This window comes from Electrophorus electricus, chromosome 21 (genome assembly GCF_041902795.1).
Source record: "Electrophorus electricus isolate QZ-2024a chromosome 21, ASM4190279v1, whole genome shotgun sequence".
Taxonomy (NCBI): Eukaryota; Metazoa; Chordata; class Actinopteri; order Gymnotiformes; family Gymnotidae; genus Electrophorus; species Electrophorus electricus.
The window spans coordinates 17893090-17920000 of record NC_137517.1 but is presented as its reverse complement, the minus strand read 5'-3'; the positions used below and the strand labels follow the sequence as shown (position 1 = coordinate 17920000).

Sequence of the window (26911 nt, the reverse complement as noted above, 5' to 3'; positions counted from 1 at the left end):
AAAAACCATCAAAAATGGCATATTTGACACCATTTATATGTCAGTTGACACACCGTAAAAAGCTTTGTTGCATGTTCAAAGCATCATTCTGTAGGTGATGTGCAATGTAATATCAGGTCCCAGAGATTGCAATGCAATGTTTTAAAATACTCTGGATTAGAGCAGGTTACATTAACAGTAGGGGGCGCTATTCTGCTGCTATAGCTGGTGATTTTAATATACGGCTTATTAAGAATAATCCTTTATATCCACAGGGTTTAAACCTCGACCACTGCAATTCTACATACCATCAGATTCAGCGTTCTCAGGTGCAGGGATTATATCAAGATGTGGTCACTACTGTGGGAGAGGATATCCAACTGGAGAAACCGTGACAGGAGAGATTGGGGGGAGGGGATGGGGGAAGATTCTTAAGATGGTAACTCAATTACCACCAAGCAAAAGGTGGAAATGTAGAATGCTATTTTAACGGTATAAAGCAAAAGACGCAAATAATATAGCTAGTCTCTGTGGTGAAGAAAGTTCAAGTCTATTGGCTGTCAAACCCAATAGGCAGAGCTCATTATCATACTATAAAATGACGTTTTTAAACGCCGTTGTAAGCACGCCAAAACCTTTGGAGCCCTTAAAGCGACGCTTTTTACGGCATTTCAACTAACATATAAATGATGTAAAATACGCCATTTTTGATGGTTTTTGCAATGTATATTACAGCGTAGTGAAAAATAATGCCGTATTTTGCGGCGTAAAAGCGTCCAAAACAAATTTGACAAATGTACAAATAAAACGCGTTTCATTTTAGGCGAATTTTGAGCACTTTGGTTTTCCGTAGTTGTCTGAGCTTTTGTCTTGTTTCACGTTTATTCAGTCAGTGTTCTGGGTTCTGCCTTGTTGTCTGTGTATCTTGTGGTGGAAATTCAATGAAACGGGGAGTCAGATGTGGATAATAAGTAAAAAAGGTTTTACTAGAAAAGAAAGATTCCACAGAGTGTGGGGCTCACTACCAAGAGAAGCCCCGAGTCATACAGAGCATTGCTTGATATACAATTCTAACTGTATGCCTTGACCAATCACAGAAGCGTTGCTTATCTCTTTCAGGCCGGCTGGTAAAAATCTTGCTTGACTGTCATCTCTTAATTGCAGGCAATAAAGCGATTGCAGGCAATAAAGTGATTGCAGGCAATAAAGTGATTGCAGGCAATAAAACGAGAGACATCTTCCTGCTTATCTAATCTACGGTCTCACTCCCTTAAAGTTCTTTGCTTACATAAACATTCTTCCTAGGGAACAGGATAGTGCTGAATGTATGTGAATCACTGAAGCACATAGTATTCCCTTTACATTTCCCCCCTTTGATTCTCATACAATCATTAACTAAAATCTTCAGTGAATAGTGCCTGGAGGTCATTAAATTCTTCAGAATCCTCATCCACCTCCTCTGGCAGTTCTTGCAACAGTTGATACTGTATACGAGTAAGATTAGTCACCCAAGTGACACAACAATTCATAATACATGGCAAGAAACACATAACCATCAATATGACAATGAGCACAGGAAAAAACACCGTCATTGCCCAGTGTCCCCATGGGCCCAGGGCCGAGGTGAACCATGAGAACCATGAATTGTCTGCTGGGGACGGCTCCTGGATGTCCTGTTTCATATGTGTAATCAGGTCTGTTATATTATCATAATAATCTGGGATGTGAAAACAACATGATACATTTATCTTCTTACACACCCCACCTTCCTGGGCTAGAAGCAAATCTAAGGCCATTCTATTCTGCAGGACTACTTGGCGAATCTGGTGCAATTCTTGGTTTAGGAGTGTAAAAATCGTCTCAGTCCTATTAGCCAAAGTTAGGACTTGCCACGCTAAACCGTTAATCTTATTCAAGGCTGCAGTGGTGCCTCCTCCCAGAAATATAGACCAACCTATTGCCGATGCAGGGGTGGTCCATGGGTCGGCCAGGGTATAGCCATTGTATTTAGCGGGGTTCTGCTTGCCAGTGCCTCGTTTATGTATGGTGTGTGCATGTGCCCCACGTAGTTTGAAAATAGACACTGGCGGGGTTAGGAGTACTGGTGTGCAACATCCTGACCACTGGAACTCATAGTTCTTTCCAGTTTTCTTCCAATTACTGGCCTTGGTAATGGGGAGGGCGGAGTAGGTTTTTTCCCCACATGCCCACATCATTGCCCCTTGTGTAATAGGGTTGACTATACTGTAGCATCTCCTACTAAAGGTTTTTGTGGCATTCCTTAATTCATTTCTTCCCTGAATGGTACAGTTGTGCCCATCCTTATCTAATGCTATATAATTCACCTTACACTCAGTAGATAAGGGTCAGTGGGTTCCCCCCCTTTTGAACACAAGCACCAGTCCCCTTGAATATTAGTTGTATCAAAAGTCATATCAGCTAAATGCATCTTTGTCGTAGTCTCGCAGTCATTATTTCGATGTGCCACTTCTGCCCTCCCATTACCTGCCCAGTCGGGTATTTTCATCGAGCTTATGATTTCTCTGGATAAATTATAGAGCTGTCCTGTTAGCCTATTTAGTTCACATGTAGTCTTATTGGTCATCTGGGTCGCCATGTCGTGGGTGATGGGTATGGGCGTCCATGGCACCTGAAAGGGGTGACACACTAGGCAAGACTGGTTTGGCTTGGCAGTGGTTGCCGTCACCAATGCCATTGCACAAGCGATATTGCCTTTGCATCTTTCCTCTGGCAGGAGTTGTCGTCCCGCGATCGGGGCGAAAGTAGTGGGTAAGATAGTAACAAACAGAAAATTCATCATGAGTCCTCAGGTCGTTCTGGCGCCTTCTTGCAATGAGTGTGGTGTATCCACGTTGCTCGTCCGTCGGTTTTGACGGCGGTGTTAGTCGTCAGCAGCACTTGGAATGGTCCTCTCCACCTGGGCTGGTTCCACCGCTTCCTTCTGAAGTCCTTTATCAGCACCCAATCACCTGGTTGGTGGGTGTGGAGTGGAGTATTCGTCACCTCGGGAAGAACTGCCTTCACCTGCTTAGACACATGGGAGAGAGATTTGTGCAGAGACACACAATACTGCAAAAGTGATTCATTGATCAAGTTAGTATCCCAGTCGGGCGGTCCTATCCCCGTGTTGGGAGGCCGTCCAAACACTATCTCAAAAGCTGATAAGCCTGTTCGTGCCTGCGGTCTGGTTCGGCATTGCCACAGGACGAGGGGAAGGCATTTTACCCAATTCATGCCTGTTTCCTGCGTTAATTTAGCTAGACCTCCTTTAATGGTGCCGTTTGTCCGTTCTACTGCCCCTGCACTAGCAGGGTGATAGCTGCAGTGTTTTCTCATATCTACCCCTAGGTATTTAGTCAGAGCTTTTAGTCCTTCGTGTACGAAGGGTGTCCCATTGTCACTGGACACTCGTTGTGGTAACCCCCACCGGGGAATAATTTCTCTCAGTAGCGCTTTTGCTACTGCATCACTATCTTGTTTTCCCGTTGGGAAGGCCTCCACCCACTTGCTAAACATGCACACACACACAAGCATGTACCTCTTTCCTTCAGCTGGTGTTAGTTCTACAAAATCTATTTGCCAATGTTGAAATGGCTCACTAGGCGGCGGGTGTCCGGCGGGTGCGTGTTTGGTATGATTGTCCCCGTGTGGTGTGTTTTGTGCACATACCAAACATCGGGAACAAAAATTTTGGGTGTGTGTGTTTATTCCTGGTGCATACCAATGTCTCGTTATACTCTCCACTATCCCCCCTTTGCTCATGTGACTCCTCCCATGAGCAATCTCAATTAGTCCTTTCATATAAGCTGTGGGGAGACAGGGTTTGTTCATTTCTGGGTGTACCCATATCCCGCCTATTTGTTTACACCCCCCTTTTTTCCATTTCACATAATCTTGTGGAGTGGCTTGTTTTTGGATATCTTTAGTAGATATTCTGGTTTCGGTATCTGCTTGTGCCATTTGTGTATGGAGCGGTTGTAACGCTGTGAGTTGAGCTACTTTATCCGCATAAGCATTCCCTTTTGATACGGCGTCACCCGCCTTAGTGTGTGCAGCGCACTTTATAATTGCTACTTCCTTTGGTAGTTGAATTGCTTCCAACAGCTCTGCTACTAGGTGGTGATTCTTTATCTTTGCTCCTGAGCTGGTGAGAAAGTTGCGATGTCTCCAAATGGCCCCAAAGTCATGTGCTACTCCCCACGCGTACCGGGAATCGGTCCAGACGTTCACGGTCTTGTCTTGTGCTAGTTTACACGCATATATGAGTGCAGCAAGTTCAGCTGCCTGCGCTGAGTAATTAGATGGGAGTGGTTCTGCTTTCACCACTTCTGTGTGTGACACAACAGCATATGCTGCTCGATTAGTGCCTTGAGAGTCACGTTTAGCTGAACCGTCCACAAAAAATTCCAGGTCCGCATTAAATATTGGTTCCTCCTTTAAATCTATTCTGGGAGATGTTGCAATTTCTAACACCTGTTGGCAGTCATGGGGCTCTCCTTCCTCCTCTGTAGGCAATAGAGTGGAGGGATTTAGAGTTGTGCATCGTTTCACAGTAACATTTGGCATGTCTAATAAGGCAGTGTGGTACCTAAGCCATCGCTGAGTGGACAAATGTGCCACTTTTTGATCTTGCAGTATTCTTGACACTGCATGAGGCACATGTAGGGTAAGCTTAGCGTAGCCTACTATGTCTCTGGAAGCCACTAGTGCCTTCTCGGCGGCTGCCACAGCTCTTACACATAAAGGTAGGCCTGCTGCGACTGTATCTAATTTTCCTGAGAAGTAGGCCACCGGCCTTTGTTTGTCCCCATGTTTTTGTGTCAATACACTTGTCATATATTGCCCTTTAACATCCACTGTCTGTTCAAATGGTTTGTTTGGGTCGGGAATGCCTAACGCTGGCATAACTTGTAACAGCTGTTTCAGTGTTGTGAAGGCCGCCTCAGCTTCCGGTGTCCATTCCGGCTGTGAGGAATTTGACCCTTTTGTCGGTATTATATCTCTGAGTGGTCCCTCATGTTCTGCATAGGATGGTATGAATGTCCTACAATAGGAACACATTCCTAAAAAGGACAACAGTTGTTTTTTCGTCATGGGCTTTGGTATAGTCAAAATGGCATTCACTCGGTCTTTAGTCAGCATGCGCGTTTGCTCAGTGATGTCATGTCCTAAAAAATGCACTTGCTGCTTACAGAACTGTAATTTGGATTTGGATGCCTTATGGCCTTCCCCTGCTAAATAATGTAGCAGTGCCACCGTGGCTTGTTTACACGCTTCTCGTGTTCTCCCACAAATCAAAAGATCATCAACATATTGCAGCAAGGCTATTCCCTTAGGGAGTTCTAAAGCCTCTAGGCTTCGATGTAAAGCGGCATTGTAAATGGTTGGTGATTCACAATACCCTTGACACAATCTCGTGAATGTGTATGGCTTTCCTTCAAAAGTGAAAGCAAACCAAAATTGGCTATCCTTGTACACAGGTACGCTAAAGAAAGCGTTGGCCAAATCAACTACACTGAACCACTTACTGTCTGGTGGGATCTGAGAGAGAATGGTGTGCGGGTTTGGAACTTCTGGGGCTCTAGGGTGTACTGCCGCGTTGACAGCCTGCAAAAACAAGCTTTCCACAGTTGTAGCATTCCTGCTCTTTCATCCAATCAATTTTTCCTCCTTTTCCTCTTCCTCTGCCTCTGCCTCTTCCGCGACCACGTCCCCTGCCACGACTACTTCCTCGTCCGCGGCCTTCTCCTTGATCTCCCACCGTCTGGAGCATTGTCAGCATCGCTTGGTGTGTGGTATCTGCTCGTTGACGCTCTCGTCTGGCGTCTTTCTTCCCCAGGATTGTCTCATGATGCTTGGCATGCTCCTCAATAGTAGATAGGGGAGCTCTGCTGTAGCCTATGCAGTTTTTTCTAATGAGATCGCTGATGTCTTTTCTCATATTCATTAGGAAGCTGTTTCTCAAATGAGCTTCCCATGCACCTACTTCTCCAGGTCCTGCTGCTCGTTGTGCTGGCGTGTCAATTCCACAATGGTCAGTGTGGACACGCGTCAGACGGACGAGAAAGTCAGCGACGGGTTCGTCATCTTTCTGTTTGCATGATGCTATCACATCGGTGTTGATGGTGGTTGGATAGGCTGTTTCCACCCTTTCGGTGAGTCCTCTTATCATCTCTCTGTATGGGCCATTCAGGTCAGGCTGGCCTTGGGGCGGTGCATTCCACTCAGGCAGGTGGAGACGGACATCTCCATCCACCCAGTTTCTATCAATGCGGTTATACTGTGGTCCGAGTCGAATCATCAACAACCGTCTCAGTTCAGCCTGTGTTGGTCTGCAGGACTGCACGAATGCCATCAGTTCTTGTCCGAAGCGTCGTCCGCCGATGTCACCTGGCTTGCTCAGGCCATCGGCCGCTTTCATGATGTCGTCTGCAGTCCAGTGACGGTGGACCATAATCACTCCCTCAGGTCCTGACACTTCCACCATCGGGAACTGTGGGGCATAGCCTACCTCAGGCTCTGCAGATGGCTTTATAGTGGTGTGACTTCGAGTGCGATGAGCCACTGGTGAGGTTATTGCCTCCAGTTGTCGTCTTAATTCGTCATATGGAGACGGCTTTGGTGTTAATGAAGTTCCTGGTTGCGGATAAGGAGGTGGATTTGCTAGCGCTTGTGGTTGCTGAATCAGCTGGGGGGCTCTCGGCGGGGCGGCATCGAGGTCAGGATCAGCTAAAGAAACACACTGAGACACTTCATTATTACCTTTTCTATGCCCTACCTGCTGCTTCTGCCTTTTCTCAGCTTCTTCTAACCACATTTTTGCCTTTTCCAGCATGTCTTCACTGTTCTCATCAAAATATCTTATCAGCTTCCCTAGGCTTAACCTTAACTCTTTCAATTAATTTTAACAGGTATGCAACACTTAGAGTCCCTGAGACATTAAAACCGTAATATTTAATCCAAAATGGGACATGTTTGTTTACATGTTCCCCGTAGTCCTTATTCATTTGAAAGAGTAGGCTACTGGAGAACTTGTCCTTACTGAACTCATACTCCTTACTGTTGCCCGCACCCATAATAATAATAATAATAATAATAATAATAATAATAACCAATTTTTTTTTTTTTTTTTTTTTTTTTCTTTCTTGGATCCAGGCAACAAAAGAACAAAGGAAACTTACCTACTCTCTACAATTTTCCTATTCTTATCTTATTATCCACACCATCTACCCCCGATATGGATTAGTTCCGCTCCAGCAAATCGTGCTAGTATACTGAGTCCACTCCTTTCCCTACGGGGTGTTCTGTCGGCCCGGGCCTATTTCTTACACTAGTACGTCTACTCAGTTTGCCTATTCTCTTAGGCTGGCGGAGTCCCAGACTCCGGAGTCCTCTAGACCCTATTTTTAAGCCCTAGTATCTCATGTACTATGCTACTTTACAGACCCACCCCAGGGTAGACTCAGGCGGATCACTATGTCACTTTCTTCTAGGATTAAATTACTGAACTTCACCACTTACTTTCTGTTCGTTAGATCAGGCGGAGCACACCACCGGAGTCAAGCGGGACGTCACTCCCTGGTTAGGTACTTTCCCGTATTCTTGTGGGTTTCCCTTTTTCTCCAGCTCAGTTCTCTCTCTGAGGAGCGTCCTCGAAGTTTAGTCACCGCTGCTCCGCATGGTGCCTCTCGCTGATCCTGCCGACTACGCCAAATTCTGTGGTGGAAATTCAATGAAACGGGGAGTCAGATGTGGATAATAAGTAAAAAAGGTTTTACTAGAAAAGAAAGATTCCACAGAGTGTGGGGCTCACTACCAAGAGAAGCCCCGAGTCATACAGAGCATTGCTTGATATACAATTCTAACTGTATGCCTTGACCAATCACAGAAGCGTTGCTTATCTCTTTCAGGCCGGCTGGTAAAAATCTTGCTTGACTGTCATCTCTTAATTGCAGGCAATAAAGCGATTGCAGGCAATAAAGTGATTGCAGGCAATAAAGTGATTGCAGGCAATAAAACGAGAGACATCTTCCTGCTTATCTAATCTACGGTCTCACTCCCTTAAAGTTCTTTGCTTACATAAACATTCTTCCTAGGGAACAGGATAGTGCTGAATGTATGTGAATCACTGAAGCACATAGTATTCCCTTTACAATCTGTACCCTGTTTTCTCTCGGTTTGTCTGTTGATTTATTTTCCAGATTTTTGTGTTTTGCTTTCTGTTTAATATATTTCCTGGATCTGTTCGTATTGGTGCTGTGACCCTGGACTGTCTTAACGACCCAGATTCTGGATTTGCCCTTAATAAATCTCGCTCTTCTCAGCGTCTGCGTCCAGCTCTCTATCGCTCCACGTTACACAGTGTGTTCATTCTTCATAAACCTTCTAAACACTTAGAGAATGCTGGATAGGATGTCCATAAGTAAGAGACACTGTGGAACTGTGAAACAGCAGTAGTGAATCTGCTCATACCACAGCACACACCACTGTCCACAGAAACATAAATCACTGTCGCCCCCTTGTGTTCACATGATGATACTTTTATTTTAATTGTGTCTGAAATGTTTTGCTGTCAGGTGTTTTCTTTAATAAATTAATTAATTGTTCATATTCATATGTTCCCTCTTTTATGTTTATAGTGCTCATTTCATTGGTTCAAACTGGACTTGCTCAAGGTAATTTATATTCTGTTTATATCTTATTTAAAACCCAAACTGCCATTACTAACTCTATTCAGCTATTATATGAGACATGGAATGATGGAATGATGTCATTAGACATTTATGAAAATTTGCTATTTTAAATGTATTAATTTACACATTTAGCATTTTAGTGTATGTATTTTATAATTAATGAATTTATATAGTAATAAAACATGTGCAGGACCAGACAGCACTGACTGGTGTGGTAGATTTAGATTTAGATCTGTATAATTTATTTGTTTTCAAAGTAACTGAATGAAGAATTCAAATGTTTAATGTTTCTGCTGGTCAAAAAGCTGTTGTGAGTGTAAGTCCTGATAATCACGTGTTCAGAGGAGAGACTGTGACTCTCAGATGTGACATACAGGGAGAAGGAGACACTGGGTGGACATACAGCTGGTATAAGAATAACTACATTCTCTACCCACACACCACATACAATCCATACATGATCAGCTCTGTTACACAGTATGACAGTGGTACATACACCTGCAGAGGGTACAGGGGAAGAGACTCTCAGAGCTCAGAGATCAGTAATGCTGTTACATTAACTGTGTCAGGTGAGTTTGGACTGTGAATTTAGCGAATAGACATTCATAGCAAGGTTGTTATTGTGTGTGCGTGATTTTAAACACCCAGGATTTTATATTTGCTATGTTACAGAGAGAGCCCAGGCAGTACTGAGTGTGTCTCCACAGAGTTGGCTGACTGAAGGAGACTCAGTGAGTCTAAGCTGTGAGGTCAGAGACTCCTCTACAGGCTGGACATTCAGCTGGTACAGAGCTGTTCCCTACAGAGAATGTTTAACTCCAGTAACAGACATCCATGGCATTCATGTGAGGTATTGTGCTGAGATCCTCTCAGACAGCATCAGAGGAGCTGGAGGCTCCTACACTCTCAGTCCTGCTGCTCTACATCACACAGGAGTTTATATGTGCAGAGCAGAGAGAGGAGAACCAGCCTATCAGACACAGTACAGCAACACACAGCCACTATGGATCACTGGTGAGGACATACAACAGCAGTGAGCTCGCTGTCTTCCTCTTCCTCTCTCGTGGGAGGGCCTTTTAAATAGCCGACACAGTTGGCTGGAAAACCCGGCAAGGAACGTGGCGGAGTCTCAAACAGGGTGGAAATCCTGGCAGTGAATCTGGAACACACACACACACACACACACACACACACATCTTTCCGTAACAACCTCAATATGCAAACTGATATTCAACACCCACACCAGGTGGAAGCTGTTACTGCTACATTGCAAGAGAAGGCTTCTCTTGACCTTGTCCTAAAGAAGATGTTTTTCTCTACAGTCCTGAGTCTGGTGGAGAGGTCGTATAGCTTACCTTGAGTTCCACCAAAACCTACCCATGATCCTTTACTGAAGCCTGCAGAGGCCTCTACTCGGGCTCTAGCCTGTACTCCTTGATGTTTAATGTTATCATGTCTTATGCAGTGTTGAGTCTCTTTTCCCTGTAAACACTCTTTTTATTACCTTCCCACTGATCACGTGGTATGGCCCGCCGCATGCAGTGGGAGTTTCTCGTCGACTATTTGTGACTCGTCCTATTTGTAACCACGGCCAGTTGTCAGCACACACCTGCATCTGGTTCAGTCTTGTTATGTTTGTAGTATTTAAACCCTTGTTGGTGTGTGCGTTGTTGTGAATCTTTGCTCATGTTCACATTCACGTTTATGGTCACAATGTTCATGGTGTCCGTGTTAGCTGTAGCTGTATTCATGTTCACTGTTTATGTAATACGTGAGTGCCGTTGTCTTGATGGTGTGTTAATAAACGTGTGTCACCATCAAGGGAGTCTGTACGTACTGCTCCTTGCCCTGCGGTATTCGGGCTGTTATGTTACCTCAATAAACACAATTATGATCTTAGATAGATGTCACTACCTAGATATTATTAAACAGATTTTATTAAAATTATTTTCTATCATCAGAGCAATCAACACAATGGTTGTAATCTTTCCATGTTAAATGTGTTCACTACACTCCTGCTATGATAAGACAATAATAATAACACGTGATGTATAATTTCTGTTTCTAAGGTCTGTCTCCTCCAGTCTCTCTGATCATCAGTCCCAGCAGAACTCAACACTTTAGTGGTGACTCTCTCTCACTGAGCTGTGAGGGACAGAGTGACTCTACTGGATGGAGAGTGAGAGGATACACACACAGTGGGAGGGTGTCAGATTGTTCATCACTCTGGGGATCAGTTACAGGATCTACATGCACCATCAGATACCTCCACACATCCCACACTGGAGTGTACTGGTGTCAGTCTGAATCTGGAGGGAGCAGCAATCCTGTTAACATCACAGTGCACAGTGAGTCTACATGTAGTGCACTCGCTAGTTAAGGAGAAAAGGAAATGTTTGATAACAGGATATTATAGTTCACAATATATAGAACTATCAGTTACTGGCTAAGAAAACTGTTAACTTGAGTTAATAAAAAGCTGTTAATTTAATATATTCTGGGTGAACTGTGTGTGTTGTGACATTCTACTTTCTACTTTATTGTGTTAATGTTCTGTGTCCCTGTTATGTATTACTCAGTATTCATGCTGGAATCCTTCTCTCTGTAAAAGATGAGTAAAGTGTTTTCTCTGTTCTAGTTGGTGATGTGATTCTGGAGAGTTCTGTCCATCCTGTGACTGAGGGAGATCCTCTGATTCTACACTGTTTACTTCACCCCACTATCACATCACACCTCAGAGCTGATTTATATAAAGATGGATCACTCATCCAGACCCAGACTGCAGGAGAAATGACCATCCGTACTGTCTCAAAGTCAGATGACGGTGTCTACTACTGTAAACACCCAGAGAGAGGAGAGTCACCACACAGCTGGGTCTCAGTCAGAGGTCAGAATTTAAAGATTTCACATCTTTATTATTCCACTAATTTAACCAGAGCTTAAAATTTAACCAGAGCTTCAAATGTATGTTAGCAAGAAAATCATTTTATAATTCTGAATCTTGGAGCAGTAATTCTGTCAACATCACAGTGCAAGGTGAGACTCCATGTAGTGAACTTATGCTTGTACTGGGTTTACTGTGAACACCATGAACACCATGTCCTGTCCCTGACTGAACTCTCTTCAGTTTATATATTTGTATTTTCATATGCATTTGAGTATTTGAGACTATGGATATACATTACTTACATTTAGTCATTCTAGCCACGTAAGGTAACTGTTACCCATCATTTTCTAAGAGACAGAATAGATGTTTTCTACATATTCTATCCACAGCAGAAATAGGAAATCAAATTACAGTAACCCAAGTACTCAAGGAAACAGCCCCATCTTGTGGTGTGAATCAGTATTTACATAAATGTAACATAAAGCGTTTACATGGAATCCAGTTACATTAATTAAGGCTTAAATTTACATGTAATACACTCATTTATTATAGAAAAATAAAATGCTATTACATTGCTGGATATCTTGTAGATAACTGGTTCCAGTGGCATAGTATCTGTTTGTAAACTAGGGGCCATTTTAATTCTAGGACTGGCTGGGAGCGTTTTAGACAATAAAAACATTTGTATTCATTTCTGTTGACTTTAAGAACCACCTGTACTGTCACCACATTACTCCTACTGTACCATTACTGCATTACTCCTACAGTACCATCACCACCATTACTCCTACTGTACTATCACCACATTACTCCTACTGTACTATCACCACATTACTCCTACTGTACCATCACCACATTACTCCTACTGTACCATCACCACATTACTCCTACTGTACCATCACCACATTACTCCTACTGTACCTTCACCACCATTACTCCTACTGTACTATCACCACATTACTCCTACTGTACCATCACAACATTACGTCTACAAGAGTCACATTACTGGACAAAGTGTCCAAGGTGGTACTGGATGGAATAATTAAGTGACTCACAGTCATGTGTTCAGATTTTGCACTCCAATCACAATCAGATCCCACATAATCTCCAGATAATCTCCACAAAACACAGTGATTAACAGACTAGAATGCAGCATCATGTATCTAACCTGTTTATTATAATATATGTAAATACAGAGTGACTCCAGGAAGACACTGGGGGTCAGTCAGCTGTGACATGCAGTGTTCTCCATCTCTTTCCACAGATTTACCCACAACTACACTGACTGTGGAGTCTCAGAGTCCTGTGTTCACTGGAGAGTCAGTCACTCTGAAGTGTGAGGTTCAGGGTTATGATGGGTGGACATATCAGTGGTGGTATAAGAAGAAAGCACAGAGTCAGTGGACTACAGTGTCTCAGTCTGTGTTTTACACTGTAAACAGAGACACTCTCACCATCAGTGAAGATGCTGTAGTTAATGGGGATCAGTACCGGTGTAGAGGAGCACGAAATAACAGAGCAACAACATCACAGTACAGTAACACTGTTACCCTCACTGTACATGGTAAGATTACTGTCATTTCAGGAATTTACTGTCTATTTCATTAACTTAAATTATTGTACGTTAAATAATTTACAATATTTGTATTCAGCAGCATAATACACACTCAATGTATTGTGTTTACTAGGCAAAAATGAAAAACAGTAATTACAGTTACACTACATTGTATTAGATATATATTGTAATTACAGTTACACTACATGGTAGTAGACCTGTACTGTAATTACAGTTACACTACATGGTACTGGAACTGAAATGCAAACTTACTTCTTTTCTTGTTATCTTAGTGTTATTATGTCATTATAAACCTATAATGGACCTTAAAAGTGATACTCAAAATGTATAACAACAAATCAGCTCTGTTAGAGCAGGTGAAACACTGAACAGGGCTGTACTGTGGTCCTACAGGACTTTTATTTTGACAGCCTACTTTAAAGGCATTTGTTTCCCCCCTGCACTACAAGACCTGATCTCACTAATAGCGCCCCCTTCTGTGTTGAAGAAGAGAGTACACAGTGACCTCATATAGTCTGGAGCAGAGAGACGTGTACTTCTCAGTAACCAGCAGCCAGTGTTCAGTTTTAGTAGGTTTTATAAGATTCCAACACATGATCTTATTGAGAGGTGAGCAGAATTTAAATACTGTGTGATTTCTACAATGGAGCCTGAGCTGGTTCTGACTGTGCAGTCTAATTGGACACAAATATTGAGTAGAGAAACCATAACACATACAGGGTGGACATACAGCTGGTATAAGAATAACTACAGTCTCTACCCACACACCACATACAATCCATACATGATCAGCTCTGTTACACAGTATTACAGTGGTATATACACCTGCAGAGGGTACAGGGGAAGAGACTCTCAGAGCTCAGAGATCAGTAATGCTGTTACATTAACTGTGTCAGGTGAGTTTGGACTGTGAATTCGGCCAATAGACATTCATAGCAAGGTTCTTATTGTGTGTGCGTGATTTTAAACACCCAGGATTTTATATTTGCTGCGTTACAGAGAGACCCCAGGCAGTACTGAATGTGTCTGTACAGATCTGGCTGACTGAAGGAGTCTCAGTGAGTCTAAGCTGTGAGGTCAGACACTCCTCTACAGGCTGGACATTCAGCTGGTACAGAGCTGTTCCCTACAGAGAATGTTTAACTCCAGTAATACACAATCATGGCTATGTAAGGTATTGTGTTGAGCTCCTCTCAGACAGCATCAGAGGAGCTGGAGGCTCCTACACTCTCAGTCCTGCTGCTCTACATCACACAGGAGTTTATGTGTGCAGAGCAGAGAGAGGAGAACCAGCCTATCAGACACAGTACAGCAACACACAGCCACTATGGATCACTGGTGAGGACAAACAACAGCAGTGTGTGTGTGTGTGTGTGTGTGTGTGTGTGTGTGTGTGTTTGTGTGTGTGTGTGTGTTTGTGAAACATCAATCACTGTTTCCCATGTTGAGCTCCTCTCAGACAGCAGCAGAGGAGCTAAGTAATTATGTATTCACCCCACCTTCTTTTACATACCAGCGTTGCATTCACCTTCATTACATCCAAACCAAACATTTGTCAACATATAGTCGTTCCTAGAGCTTCCTAAGTTCAAGACTGTTTACTCAATACACACTAAATAGAAATAAAGATGCAGACTCTGGAATTAATTGAAGAGAAGCGCTGGTCCCGTCTTTATTCTGAGCTCAATGTTATAAACGAGGCATTATCTGGAGAATGTCTAACAGTCTCAGGTGGGCTGACCTTTATTCCTTTTCTTCAAGGACCCTTATATCACCATTTTTATTTTTTCATAATACTTGTCCAGGTTCCACTATTGTTCTCCACACCAAACATTATTCAATGTATGCAAATTGATATTCAATACTTACACCAACCCGTTCTTGGTACCATTACGTTCATCCTGAACTACTACTACTTTTTAAAGGCGATCATATTCTATATCACCGGATGCCCATATTGGTTCTTCCAGTGATGTCCATATTGTTTCTTCCGGTGCTTGGCCGGGCTGTCCCGTCCTTGAAGCAAGGCTCCCCCTCGACTGAGGCCCCTAGAGGCCTGTCAGAGGCCTCCTGAGGATTTACACTGAAGCCTACAGAGGTCTTTCCAGCATGAAACCAGTTTATTCTGGACCGTCCCTATTTTTCTGCTTACAATATCATTTTATTACCTTGTTATGACCCCGTCTAGGCTGTGAGGCTGTAACAAGGAAAAAGAAGTGCAAATGTCTAACGAAACAGAAGTTGTGGAAAAAAATGAACAGCAACAAAACAAACAGAAGCACAAATGGAAGGTTTTTTAGTGTATTGTACAGAGGTTGTGATTTACAAATAATCTTACTGGTGCAATTCCTTCAGGAGTGACCCTGGCCAAAATAATAACCAAAACCCACACTGAGGAAATAAAACTATACCCTAACTAATCCTAATAACACAAGAAACATACAACAAACCTTTCTAACTTCCTGACACAACAAGACAAAACCCACACCCAACAAAAACTGCAGTCACTCCTTACCACCAGTGTCCAACACCAATGTACCAAACAAACAACATTTACACTCTTTACACAATCTATATATATGTATGTATACACAGCTACCGAAGCAGGAGGGGCGAAGCCAAAGATGAAGTTCAAAAATGTGGAAAAACAAGGTGATACACAACACGTCATACAAATGTTCAATCACAGCCAAACAAACTCCAAGCTAACACACAGTCTCCTTACTCGCTGTCTTCCTCTTCCTCTCTCGTGGGAGGGCCTTTTAAATAGCCGACACAGTTGGCTAGAAAACCCGGCAAGCAACGTGGCGGAGTCTCAAACAGGGTGGAAATCCTGGAAGTGAATCTGGAACACACACACACATCTTTCCGTAACAACCTCAATATGCAAACTGATATTCAACACCCACACCAGGTGGAAGCTGTTACCGCTACATTCCAAGAGAAGGCTTCTCTTGACCTTGTCCTAAAGAAGATGTTTTTCTCTACAGTACTGAGTCTGGTGGAGAGGTCGTATATCTTACCTTGAGTTCCACCAAAACCTACCCATGATCCTTTACTGAAGCCTGCAGAGGCCTCTACTAGGGCTCTGGCCTGTACTCCCTGATGGTTAATGTTATCATGTCTAATGCAATGTTGAGTCTCTTTTCTCTGTAAACACTCTTTTTATTACCTTCCCACTGATTACGTGGTATGGCCCGCCACATGCAGTGGGAGTTTCTCGTCGACTATTTGTGACTCGTCCTATTTGTAACCACAGCCAGCTGTCAGCACACACCTGCATCTGGTTTAGTCTTGTTATGTTTGTAATATTTAAACCCTTGTTGGTGTGTGCGTTGTTGTCAGTCTTTGCTCATGTTCACATTCATGTTTATGGTCACAATGTTCATGGTGTCCGTGTTAGCTGTAGCTGTATTCATGCTCACTGTTTATGTTATACGTGAGTGTCGTTGTCTTGATGGCGTGTTAATAAACGTGTGTCACGTTTATCATGATCTTAGATAGATGTCACTACCTAGATATTATTAAACAGATTTTATTAAAATTATTTTCTATCATCAGACCAATCAACACAATGGTTGTAATCTTTCCATGTTAAATGTGTTCCTTACACTCCTGCTATGATAAGACAATAACAATAACACATGTGATGTATAATTTCTGTTTCTAAGGTCTGTCGCCTCCAGACTCTCTGATCATCAGTCCCAGCAGAACTCAACACTTTAGACTTGACTCTCTCTCACTGAGCTGTAAGGGACAGAGTGACTCTACTGGATGGAGAGTGAGAGGATACACACATAGTGAAATGGTGTCAGATTGTTCATCACTCTGGGGATCAGTTACAGGATCTAGATGCACCATCAGATACCTCTACACATACCACACTGGAGTGTACTGGTGTCAGTCTGAATCTGGAGGGAGCAGCAATCCTGTTAACATCACAGTGCACAGTGAGTCTACATGTAGTGCACTCACTAGTTAAGGAGAAAAGGAAATGTTTGATAACAGGATATTATAGTTCACAATATATAGAACTAAGAAAACTGTTAACTAGAGTTAATAAAAAGCTGTTAATTTAACATATTCTGGGTGAACTGTGTTTGTTGTGACATTCTACTTTCTACTTTATTGTGTTAATGTTCTGTGTCCCTGTTATTTAATATTCAGTATTCATGCTGGAATCCTTCTCTCTGTAAAAGATAAGTAAAGTGTTTTCTCTGTTCTAGATGGTGATGTGATTCTGGAGAGTTCTGTCCATCCTGTGACTGAGGGAGATCCTCTGACTCTACACTGTTTACTTCGCCGCACTATCACATCACACCTCAGAGCTGATTTATATAAAGATGGATCACTCATCCAGACCCAGACTGCACGAGAAATCACCATCCGTACTGTCTCAAAGTCAGATGAGGGTGTCTACTACTGTAAACACCCAGAGAGAGGAGAGTCACCACACAGCTGGGTCTCAGTCAGAGGTCAGAATTTAAAGATTTCACATCTTTATTATTCCTCTAATTTAACCAGAGCTTCAAATTTAACCAGCGCTTCAAATGTATGTTAGCAAGAAAATCATTTTATAATTCTGAATCTTGGAGCAGTAATTCTGTCAACATCACAGTGCAGGGTGAGACTCCAAGTAGTGAACTTATGCTTGTACTGGGTTAACTGTGAACACCATGAACACCATGTCCTGTCCCTGACTGAACTCTCTTCAGTTTATATATTTGTATTTTCAAATGCATTTGAGTATTTGAGACTATGGATATACATTACTTACATTTAGTCATTCAAGCCACGTAAGGTAACTATTACCCATCATTTTCTAAGAGACAGAATAGATGTTTTCTACATATTCTATCCACAGCAGAAATAGGAAATCAAATTACAGTAACCCAAGTACTCAAGGAAACAGCCCCATCTTGTGGTGTGAATCAGTATTTACATAAATGTAACATAAAGCGTTCACATGGAATCCAGTTACATTAATTAAGGATTAAATTTACATGTAATACACTCATTTATTATAAAAAAAATTAAATGCTATTACATTGCTGTATATATTGTAGATAACTGGTTCCAGTGGCATAGTATCTATTTGTAAACTAGGGGCCATTTTAATTCAAGGACTGGCTCGGAGCGTTTTAGACAATGAAAACATTTGTGTTCATTTCTGTTGACTTTAAGAACCACCTGTACTGTCACCACATTACTCCTACTGTACCATTACTGCATTACTCCTACTGTACTATCACCACATTACTCCTACTGTACTATCACCACATTACTCCTACTGTACCATCACCACATTACTCCTACTGTACTATCACCACATTACTCATACTGTACCATCACCACATTACTCCTACTGTACTATCACCACATTACTCCTACAAGTGTCACATTACTGGACAAAGTGTCCAAGGTGGTACTGGATGGAATACTTATGTGACTCACAATCATTTGTTCACATTTTACACTCCAATCACAATCAGATCCCACATAATCTCCAGATAATCTCCACAAAACACAGTGATTAACAGATTAGAATGCAGCATCGTGGGTCTAACCTGTTTCTTATAATATATGTAAATACAGAGTGACTCCAGGAAGACACTGGGGGTCAGTCAACTGTAACATGCAGTGTTCTCCATCTCTTCCCACAGATTTACCCACAACTACACTGACTGTGGAGCCTCAGAGTCCTGTGTTCACTGGAGAGTCAGTCACTCTGAAGTGTGAGGTTCAGGGTTATGATGGGTGGACATATCAGTGGTATAAGAAGAAAGCTCAGAGTCAGTGGACTACAGTGTCTCAGTCTGTGTTTGACACTGTAAACAGAGACACTCTCACCATCAGTAGAGATGCTGTAGTTAATGGGGATCAGTACCAGTGTAGAGGAGCACGAAATAACAGACCAACAACATCACAGTACAGTAACATTGTTACCCTCACTGTACATGGTAAGATTACTGTCATTTCAGGAATTTAATGTCTAATGCTTCAATAACTTAAATTATTGTTTGTTAAATAATTTACACTATTTGTATTCAGAATCATAATACACACTCCGTGTATTGTGTTTACTAGGCAAAATGGAAATAGTAGATGTACAGTAAATACAGTTACACTACATTGTAATAGATATATATTGTAATTACAGTTACACTACATTGTATTAGATCTGTACTGTAATTACAGTTACACTACATGGTACTGGAACTGAAATGCAAACTTACTTCTTTTCTTGTTATCTTAGTGTTATTATGTTACTATAAACCTATAATGGACCTTAAAAGTGATACACAAAATTTATAACAACAAATCAGCTCTGTTGGAGCAGGTGAAACACTGAACAGGGCTGTACTTTGGTCCTACAGGACTTTTATTTTGACAGCCCTGCTTTAAAAGCATTTGTTTCCCCCTGCACTACAAGACCTGATCTCACTAATAGCGCCCCCTTCTGTGTTGAAGAAGAGAGTACACAGTGACCTCACATAGTCTGGAGCAGAGAGACGTGTACTTCTCAGTAACCAGCAGCCAGTGTTCAGTTTTAGTAGGTTTTATAAGATTCCAACACATGATCTTATTGAGAGGTTAACATAAAAGCAAAATTTAAGTACTGTGTGATTTCTACAATGGAGCCTGAGCTGGTTCAGACTGTGCAGTCTAATTGGACACAAATATTGAGTAGAGAAACTTTCAGACTCACATGTGAATGAGCAGGACTGTAATCCTGACCCCAACCCCATCTCAAAGTCCAGTAAAAATCCAGTAACAATGTTAACAGCACGTGTATAACAGCTTGTTGAGTATGCTAAGATGGTATGTATTATACCTGTTACATGTTCAGTGACTTCTCAGGTTAACATCTACAGATATGAACTTGGACACCCAAATAAAGTGAAAAACATCAGAATTCATCAGATTATAAACAAATCTGATATAAACAGTTAATTAAAAGTTGCTGATTAATCTACTGCTTCACTACTGCTACACCATGTTACTGAAAGTCTATTGTTTTTATTTAAAAAATATTTACAACTCTTTAAATATTTCATCTATTTTTAATTTGAGAATGTTAGTCATTTCATAGATATCTCTATGCACTCTGCCATTGCATATCTTGAACTGTGTGTTTCATCTCCATCAGCAGTTAAACCTACACCTAAACTCACATCAAGCCTTAAAGGAGCTGCACTGGTGGGAAACCCAGTGACTCTGCACTGTAAGCTGGACCAGCCTGCTGGATGGAGTTTTTACTGGTCCAGACACACACAGAACCCTGAGACTGAGACCAACACTGCAACAAACTCCTACAACATCAGCTCAGTGGCGCCCTCTGATGGAGGCCAGTACTGGTGCAGAGCTGGCAGAGGAAACCCAGTCTACTACACAAACTACAGTGATGTACTCTGGGTAAACGTTACTGGTGAGGAACAGTTTACAGTGTATAACTACCGTAGAAATTACATTTATCAGTTAGATATTAAACATTATCAGTACTTGTCAACCCTCAGTAAAAGTTGGCACAATATTAGATTACAAGTGTCACTACATGTACTGTGGCGTCTTGGACATGTGCACAAATTGGCCACTAGAGGGCAGCAGTCAATTACATTTTAGTAAAAATATGATGAAGCAGCTCGCAAAATGTTTGATTTCCTGAATAACAGAAAGCTGTCATATCTGCTACAGGACATGAATTATTTGTTCCTGAATTAATGGATTTTTTCAACATTAAAACATCTGCAGGACCAGACAGCAGTGACTTGTGATAGATTTAGATTTAGATCTGTGTACTAGTGAGTAACAGTTTAGAGTGTATGATTATAGAAAACATTGTGTTGATTATCTATGTGATAGATTTAGGTCTGTATAGTAACTCTGTTTCCCTGAGTCTACATGGTAAGATCACAGTCATTTCATGAGTTTAACATCTATTTTACTCATTTAAGCTCTTTGTAGACAGTAGCAGAACACACTCAATCCACATGTATTGTGTTTACTTGTTAAAGGTAAAAAATATACTGTAAATATACCTTTATTCCAGTAATACTGCTGTGAAATTCTAATTTACTTATTTTCTTGTTCATATCATTACCAACTTATAATGGATCTTAAAAGTGATACACAGGAATTTTATTTTGGCACCCCTCATTTAAAAGCATTTGTTTCCACCGTACACTACAAGACCTGATCTCACTAATAGCGCCCCCTACTGTGTTGAAGAAGAGAGTACACAGTGAGCTCACATAGTCTGTGAGGAGAGACGTGTGACAAATCATTTTGTGATTCATGTGATGTTTTGATTCCCATGGTTTCAGCTGGTGATTCCTCCTCTCTTGGCCTGGTTGGTTTGACTGTGGGACTGAGTTTGGTTGTGTTCTTCATCTTACTGACCCTGCTGTGGTGCTACAAAACCAACAAAGGTCTGAGATCAGCTGCAGGTCATTTATGAATAGTTTAAATATTATATGTTTGTATGATACACATCATGAAACCTTTTATAGTATTAAACATTTTTCCTTTATTTCCATGTTGCCTTGGAGCCTTGGAGCAGAATCTCTGTGTCGCTGTACTGGGAGTCAGTCAGACATCAATCAGACATCAGATCAGACCCAGAGAGAGTCAGGAGGTGAGGGGTGTCAGTCACACCACTGCGCACTGCTCAGACCATGAGACAACAACAACTTTCCTTATTAACAATTAACTTAAAGATGTATCTTCTCTAAGACAATTGAAATAATCCTTCATCACTTGTGATTAATTCTGTACTGTGTCCAGTAATCTTTCATCTTAGCATTTATTAAATAGACTTTTCTTTTAACCCCAGAATCTGCCCACATATATGACACAGCTGAGCCAGCAGACAGGAGCAGCACAGGTAACGATTTCATCTCCCATTGAGTGCAGCAGTGAAAGACTTGGACGGAGTGCAGCTACACAGTAAAGCCCAGGAACCTTTTGTAGTAATAAACACAGTGTACTCTGTGATAAACACACTGCACTCTGTGATAAACACACTGCACTCTGATGAACCTGCAGATGACCTTAGTGATGTCACTTATGCTCAGGTCATGAAACACAACAAGAAAAGCAGGAATAAAGGTACAGCCACATCACCCTCACACTGGTATTTAATTCAAACCTCACACACACACAACATCACTCTGCTATACATATAAGTAACAGGCTCTGTATAACTACACACTGGAGAATACAGTCTGATCTACATCACTCTATTATACATATAAGTAACAGGTTCTGTTTAACTACACACTGGAGAACACAGTCTGATCTACATCACTCTATTATACATATAAGTAACAGGCTCTGTATAACTACACACTGGAGAACACAGTCTGATCTACATAACTCTAATATACATAAAATAACAGGTATTATATAATTACACACTGGAGAATACAGTCTGATCCACATCACTCTATTATACATATAAGTAACAGGTTCTGTTTAACTACACACTGGAGAACACAGTCTGATCTACATAACTCTATTATACATAAAATAACAGGTATTATATAACGACACACTGGAGAATACAGTCTGATCTACATCACTACTGTATATATACTACTATATATATCTACTATATAATCATCACATGAGACAAAGGAAACACATGCTGGTCTCCAAAAGCAGCAGCAGTGCATTGTTGGAAAGAAGTGTGTATGATGAGCTGTTATTGGTTGATTGGTTAGAACACTAAAGGTCAGTGAGAGGTCATGCCTGTGTTTGCTTTGGTTTTGTTCTGTTACTGCAGACACTGGTGCTGGACCCAGTGAAGTCATTTATGCTGAGATCAAACTGAAACCAAAACAGAAAGCAAAGAAAAAAGAAGGTACATGAAAAGGAGAAACTTTAGTCACCTACAGCAGTGACACACCAAGATACAGCTGACCTGAAGAACTCTTAAGATTCTACGTTTTGATTCACTGCTTAGTAACTGTGTGCTTAGTTACCCACTGTAGGTTATTCAGGTCATGTTGTGTTTAATCATTTGGAGGGTTGGAGTTCTTCCTGTGGTCTAATTCAGGCTCTTTTGTCCCTACTAGAGAAAAGCAGTGTGGGGGCAGACACTGTATACTCAGAGCTGAGGCAGGACTCACACAAAGGTCAGAGAGCCAATATCTATGGTATCATTTCAGAGGTACCAGGCTGTACTGAGCCACTACTGCACCCAAAGACCTAAAGGAACACTATAACTGGTCATAAGAAGACCTTAAACCAGTCCTTCAAAACCAGCTAACAGTGAAGGAAACAGAGCTGAAGCCAGTCAGCAGATATCACTCCATAGAGTGCTCACTGATCTCCACTCCATTCATTACTGTCAGTACCAGCTGCTGTGCTTGGAAGATTTGTAATAAACATGACTCAGTGAAAAAGGAGCCAGTGTTCATTTTAAACCTTATTTCAAGTGAAACTGAATATCAATGCAAAGTGACTTCTGCTTAGGTTTATATTAATTAATAAACAATCATGAAACATGTAAGAGCCCTTTACTGTTTATGTGCACAGAACTGAACCTACCAGCTTTGTTAAATAGAAGACAGGTAGAGTGGAGCTGAACTGACAGTGATTCTATGTACATTAAACAGAAATAATGACTGATCCTAATGAATGTTTTCAAATCATCTTTGTCAAGGTTGTTGAGGAACAGCAGAGACTGCTGGGAAACAGAATTCATTCTCCTGTGTTACTCCCTCAAGTTTCTACAAGACCAGGAGTTTAAACCCTCTTATCCAAGTGTTCATTCATTTATTTAGTTTAAACACTTTTTAAATGATCATGTCAGATACTCATGTCTACAACAGGAAGGTGTTTTATAACAGATGGAGATGTAACAGGTTGGAGGTAAAATCTCTTACAGTGAAAGTGTGGTTTTATCATAAGGAACATACTAGTTTCACTCTTAGTGTAGAAATGCTTGATAACATTAGAATTGTTTTGTTTGTGTGTTTTATCATGTGAATCTAAATATGAAGTGCATTGGTTGTAGCAAAAACATTCCAGGAGAATCAGATTCAGTGGTGTTGGAGTTCCTTCTCTGTAGAGGAGATGAGTGTGTGAGTTCTGTGGGGCTTCACTGCCAACAGACTTTCTGTCTTTTCAGCTGTTCTGAAGCTTGTGATTGAGTGACTGTTTATCTTTGTGTGTTTGTTACTAGAGTCACCTAGAGAGAAACATTAAGCTCCACTTTTTAACCTTTGAGCCAAGATTTTTATTTTTTGCAGTGCTATGTAACTGCAGCACTTTGTAAATTAAAGACTTGGAGATTCCTGGTGATCTTCTGTAGTGAGCCTCATTAGGGTTGAACCCCAACCCTAATTCTGGTGATCTTCTGTTGTGAGCCTCACTAGGGTGAAGGAATCAGTATGTATTTGTTTTATTTTGTGATTATTTTTGATTAAGTTTTATATTATGTTTGTATTTCTGCACTTTTCTAAATGTCTCTGTAACTCTTCTGTGTTGTGGTGTCTGTCTGTGATGTATCAAGATCAGGAGGTGATGACTGTCAGGAGGTGATGACTGTCAGGAGGTGATGACTCTCAGGAGGTGATGACTCTCAGGCCTCGTCCACACCTCTCTCTCTCTATCATCCTCCTCTCTCCTCCTCCTCTCTCTCTCTGTCTATCCTACTTCTTCATCTCCTCCTGATCTCACTTCTGAGTTGTTGTATTAACTACTCATTGTTAGATTAGCACCCTTCTTTTTGATGAAGTAAAATCTGATCTGAAGTTTTTATATGTGCACAAATAAACATCAGGACTCTGAGGATCAGTACAAGATCCTGACTCTTCTTTACTCAATTTCTAATCCTAATCCTAACCTTAATCCTAATACTGATGATTGTCATGATTAGTCCCTCCCAGCTTCCTTGTTCCATGTTTTCCTTGTCTTGTGTATTTTAGTTCCATGTCATAGTTTCATTTTCTCCGCCCCTCGTTTGATTGCTTACACCTGTCCCTCGTTTCTCCCTTGTTAAGTTCATGTATTTAAACCCTTTCATGTTTCCGGTATCGATACTGTTTATTGCATGTTTATCTGAGTGGTTGTGTTTCTTTGTACTCTGTGCCTTCGTGTTTCCTTGTCTTTGTTATAGCCTGCTTCCCCTGTTTGCCTTCGTGTGTTTTGTTTGTTTAATCATGTATCCCTGTACTCTCCGTGTTGGTAATATAACCCTGGACTGCTACAACGACTGGACAATGAGGGAACACAGAAGCTGGAAGGGACTAATCATGACAATGATGTTCTCTAGTGGTCATTGCCAGTGAGACTCAACACTACAGACTGAAGTACATATTACAGTCAGTATCACAGAACTGGACTGTTCCACCATTACTAATGACACCAGAACCACCACTATTACTTTATAATAGTGTCAGTATCACAGAAATGGACTGATCCACTGGTTTAGGAGGACACTACCTCTGGTCAGCAGGGATCAGTCCCACTGCAGTACTGAGCTTCTCCCCCTTGTCAATCACTCCATTGTGTTGCACCCTTGTTTGGTGATTAGTATTAGTGTGATTAAGCTTCTTATGTTGTTTAGTTTAGTTGGGGAGTCTTGCTGCTACTTTGTAGTCTGCAATCCCGACATGTTCTTTAAGTCTTAATCAGTCTAACAGGTTTTTGAGCTTACCTTTGTCTGTTACTGTTGCTTTGGCTCCCTTGATATTTTATCTATTCAGACAGTGATAGCTCAGTGGTTAAGGTACTTGACTTGTAATTTGAGGCTTGTGGGTTCAAGCCCCACCATTGCTACTGTTGAATCCCTGAGCAAGGCTCTTAACCCTCAATTACTGAAGTTGTGTTCTGTCATAATTGTAAGTTGCTTTGGATAAAAGCATCGTGGTGTTTTTGACCTATGCCTGCTGTTTCAGATTGTGGTACTGGATGTGTGTTTAGGATTTATCCACCACACATTAAACTCACTCGGGTTAAACTTTGGTTCCTCACATGTTTTCTGGTCTCGTGTGTGTGTGTGGACGTCACTTTCCTCTTTGTTGTCAGGTCTGGTTTTCTCAGTATGTGTGTGAGGGCACTGAGACTCAAAACACAACATCTGAAACCCTTTTAACTGGTTGGATCATTTTATTGATGTTTTAGTAATACAAGCCTCTAGAGATTATATTTCAAATAAAGAATTTTATTGGCGTTTTCTTTTGTTTTATTATTATTTACTGTTAATGCAAAAGGCAAAGATGTGCTTTATGTACCTTGACCAGATGCAAGTGGTCTGTAAAGCAACATTCATGAACTTGATAAAATTGTTATAAAACATTTATAACTTTACTTATGGCCCCTTTCATATACAATGTAATATTTCATGTGCCATTTCACATAAATATTTAACACATATAGTTCTTATACTGTATAACATGTATGACGGTGGTTCTTGGTCAAATACGTAAAGAAATAATGTCATTTGAACTTACATAGATATGCTCTCCTACATATGGAGAATTACCCATCAGCCACCATTCACACAAGTGTTACTCTCCTACTTTAGCATAGTGCAAATTCAGTCATCAAGCTCATTATTTTCCACTGATTTCTGTAGCTGTATAATCAACCACTTTGTGGTTTTGGTTATATTTACTTCATGATCAGTTTCATCACAGACATGACAATGGTTTTATTTCTTGATACCAGTCGAACATAAAGTCAAATTGCCATTGGTGTCATGTCACGTGGTTCACAGCAGAGGCTTTAATTTCCCGCGGAACTTTA

At 41.3% G+C, this 26911-nt stretch overlaps 3 protein-coding genes and 2 long non-coding RNA genes across 12 annotated transcripts in view; 2 read left to right on the top strand and 3 right to left on the bottom strand.

Moving 5' to 3' along the window:
• The window catches only part of LOC145652892 (Fc receptor-like protein 5), a 107229-nt gene that overhangs the window by 68472 nt on the left and 11846 nt on the right, over window positions 1–26911 (bottom strand). The window lies entirely within an intron of this gene.
• On the bottom strand, window positions 941–8147 carry LOC145652945 (uncharacterized). Its single transcript, XR_014119230.1, has 2 exons — window positions 7522–8147; window positions 941–3027 (listed from the first exon to the last, which is right to left on the bottom strand). It is a non-coding gene; the product is annotated as an uncharacterized LOC145652945 (long non-coding RNA).
• Window positions 8971–10015, top strand: LOC145652979 (Fc receptor-like A). The gene is made up of 2 exons (XM_081704837.1): window positions 8971–9262; window positions 9366–10015. The coding sequence occupies exons 1-2, from the start codon at window positions 8971–8973 to the stop codon at window positions 9728–9730; spliced, it is 657 nt and encodes a 218-aa protein (XP_081560963.1). The 3' UTR covers window positions 9731–10015.
• LOC145652889 (cell adhesion molecule CEACAM5-like) lies at window positions 11352–24952 on the top strand. 8 transcript variants are annotated; one of them, XR_014119171.1, is made up of 15 exons: window positions 11352–11580; window positions 12845–13144; window positions 14156–14494; window positions 16828–17106; window positions 17383–17631; window positions 18820–19116; window positions 20307–20585; window positions 21481–21585; window positions 21717–21791; window positions 21990–22040; window positions 22202–22264; window positions 22941–23018; window positions 23233–23292; window positions 23823–24550; window positions 24675–24952. XR_014119171.1 is itself a non-coding variant. In XM_081704700.1 (14 exons), the coding sequence occupies exons 1-14, from the start codon at window positions 11484–11486 to the stop codon at window positions 23828–23830; spliced, it is 2280 nt and encodes a 759-aa protein (XP_081560826.1). In that variant the 5' UTR covers window positions 11352–11483; the 3' UTR covers window positions 23831–24952. The 8 variants fall into 8 exon arrangements, 7 of the variants coding, with proteins under 7 accessions (XP_081560826.1, XP_081560824.1, XP_081560828.1 ...); XM_081704700.1 differs by having other exon boundaries at window positions 23823–24952; XM_081704698.1 differs by lacking the exons at window positions 23823–24550; window positions 24675–24952 and having other exon boundaries at window positions 23233–23814.
• LOC145652938 (uncharacterized) lies at window positions 14800–16549 on the bottom strand. Its single transcript, XR_014119223.1, has 2 exons — window positions 16180–16549; window positions 14800–16001 (listed from the first exon to the last, which is right to left on the bottom strand). It is a non-coding gene; the product is annotated as an uncharacterized LOC145652938 (long non-coding RNA).

Excerpts from the sequence above, each read along its gene's own strand:
- LOC145652889 (XM_081704698.1), top strand. The coding sequence starts at position 11,484 with ATGACCATCCGTACTGTCTCAAAGTCAGATGACGGTGTCTACTACTGT. Across the intron at positions 20,586-21,480 it reads ACTCTGGGTAAACGTTACTG|CTGGTGATTCCTCCTCTCTT; the intron begins GTGAGGAACAGT and ends CCATGGTTTCAG. Across the intron at positions 21,586-21,716 it reads GTGCTACAAAACCAACAAAG|AATCTCTGTGTCGCTGTACT; the intron begins GTCTGAGATCAG and ends GCCTTGGAGCAG.
- LOC145652979 (XM_081704837.1), top strand. The coding sequence starts at position 8,971 with ATGTTTAATGTTTCTGCTGGTCAAAAAGCTGTTGTGAGTGTAAGTCCT. Across the intron at positions 9,263-9,365 it reads TGTTACATTAACTGTGTCAG|AGAGAGCCCAGGCAGTACTG; the intron begins GTGAGTTTGGAC and ends GCTATGTTACAG.